The sequence below is a fragment of the Peromyscus maniculatus genome, chromosome 4 (genome assembly GCF_049852395.1).
Source record: "Peromyscus maniculatus bairdii isolate BWxNUB_F1_BW_parent chromosome 4, HU_Pman_BW_mat_3.1, whole genome shotgun sequence".
Lineage (NCBI taxonomy): Eukaryota > Metazoa > Chordata > Mammalia > Rodentia > Cricetidae > Peromyscus > Peromyscus maniculatus.
Genome location: NC_134855.1, coordinates 66,921,377 through 66,923,208, shown reverse-complemented (window position 1 = coordinate 66,923,208; position 1,832 = coordinate 66,921,377). Strand labels below are relative to the sequence as shown.

The 1,832-nt window shown below is 35.6% G+C and overlaps 1 protein-coding gene across 1 annotated transcript; it reads left to right on the top strand.

The window, feature by feature from the left end:
• Nucleotides 1-520: 520 nt before the first annotated feature.
• Nucleotides 521-1,450, top strand: LOC102919893 (olfactory receptor 4A47-like). The gene has a single exon (XM_006998191.4). It carries the CDS (start codon nt 521-523, stop codon nt 1,448-1,450), a length of 930 nt encoding a protein of 309 aa, XP_006998253.3.
• Nucleotides 1,451-1,832: the final 382 nt, after the last annotated feature.

Sequence of the window (1,832 nt, the reverse complement as noted above, 5' to 3'; positions counted from 1 at the left end):
GCTAGTAACTAATACAGAGATTTTATTGTCATGCATTTGTAGTTCATTCGACTTTGAGTATGCAAAGCACCCTAACATTCATAATTATAATTTTGTGACTTCACATATGGTATATCTACTCATGGAGTCCCCTTTCTGTTCTCTATTGCTCTCTACTTCTTCTTTAAACTCATGTAAACTTGCTTCCTCTGAGAAGTATTCCCAGACCCTGGTGGATTATAAATCCAATACTGAGTTTACAGTATGGCATAAATAATAAATGTTTGTCATTATGCTTATGAAACTGGTCTTTACTGACTGAACCCATCATTGCATATCAAATCATTTAGGTCAGGAAACCTTGTCCTGAATGACTTGGAAATCCACATATTTATAGCAGGGATCTTCGCACAAATATATGTGGTATATATTTATTTAAACAGACGAATAAGGAAGAACTAATATATTACTCTAAAAATATTTTCATTGCTTTATAGGTAAGATCTTCTCATATCTGAAATCAGAACCAATGAAAGAGTAAATGGAATCAAGGAGCAATATAACCTACTTTGTCCTCTTGGGCCTCTCAGAGAATCCAAAGGTGCAGAAAGGGCTTTTTGTCCTGTTCTTGCTCTCCTACATGTTGACCATGGTGGGAAATCTGCTCATTGTTATGACTATAACTATTAGCAACAGCCTGGGCTCACCAATGTATTTCTTTCTTGCTAGCTTGTCTATTGTGGATCTTATTTATCCATCATCCATTTCTCCCAAATTGATTTCAGATTTGTACTTTGGTCAAAATACAATATCCTTTAAATTTTGTATGATTCAGCTCTTCACAGAACACTTTTTCGGGGCATCAGAGATCTTTCTTCTGTTGGTGATGGCCTATGATCGTTATGTAGCCATCTGTAAGCCCTTGCATTATTTGACTATCATGAAGCAATGGGTTTGTGTTGTGCTGTTGATATTATCTTGGATTGGAGGATTTTTGCATTCAGTAATTCAGCTCAGTACTATTTATGGACTTCCATTCTGTGGTCCTAATATCATTGATCATTTTATGTGTGACATGTACCCCTTATTAAAGCTTGTTTGTATTGACACCTATGTCATTGGCCTCTTAGTGATGGCCAATGGAGGGCTGATCTGCACGGTTGTGTTTCTACTCTTACTCATCTCTTATGCTGTCATCCTGTACTCTCTAAGGAACCTTAGTCAGGAAGGGAGGCGGAAAGCTCTCTCCACATGTGGCTCTCATATCACTGTCGTTGTCCTCTTTTTTGTTCCCTGTATTTTCATGTATGCACGACCTGCTATAACTTTCCCCATTGACAAATGGTTGAGTGTGTTTTATACAGTCATTACCCCCATGATGAACCCCTTGATATACACTCTGAGAAACTCAGAGATGACAAATGCTATGAAGAAGCTCTGGAGAAGTAAAGTTACTTCAGGCCACAAATAAGTGAGCCTTCCTCAATGAAGGAAGTCATCTGACTGATGTTGTTTCCTTATGATGCATATCTTCTGAATTCTGATGTTAACTTCCATTATTTCTAAAGCATTAATACAAAAAACAAATGAATTAAATGGTTTTACTCTTAATAAATTTCCATGCTATCGTATAACTTTGATAATATCTTGTTTATTACCATACCTGGACAGGCATAATGCATATAATGTTGGGCACCAAATGAAAAAGAAGTAATGAGTTAGTAAATGAAATCTTTATGGCATTGCACTGATTTTATTTGTATTTATGATATTTACATTGCCTTGTTTCATTTTAGTTTTTTTTTGTTTATAGCAGCTAAGTATTTAAATACTGTTAGACTCTTGTTGATATT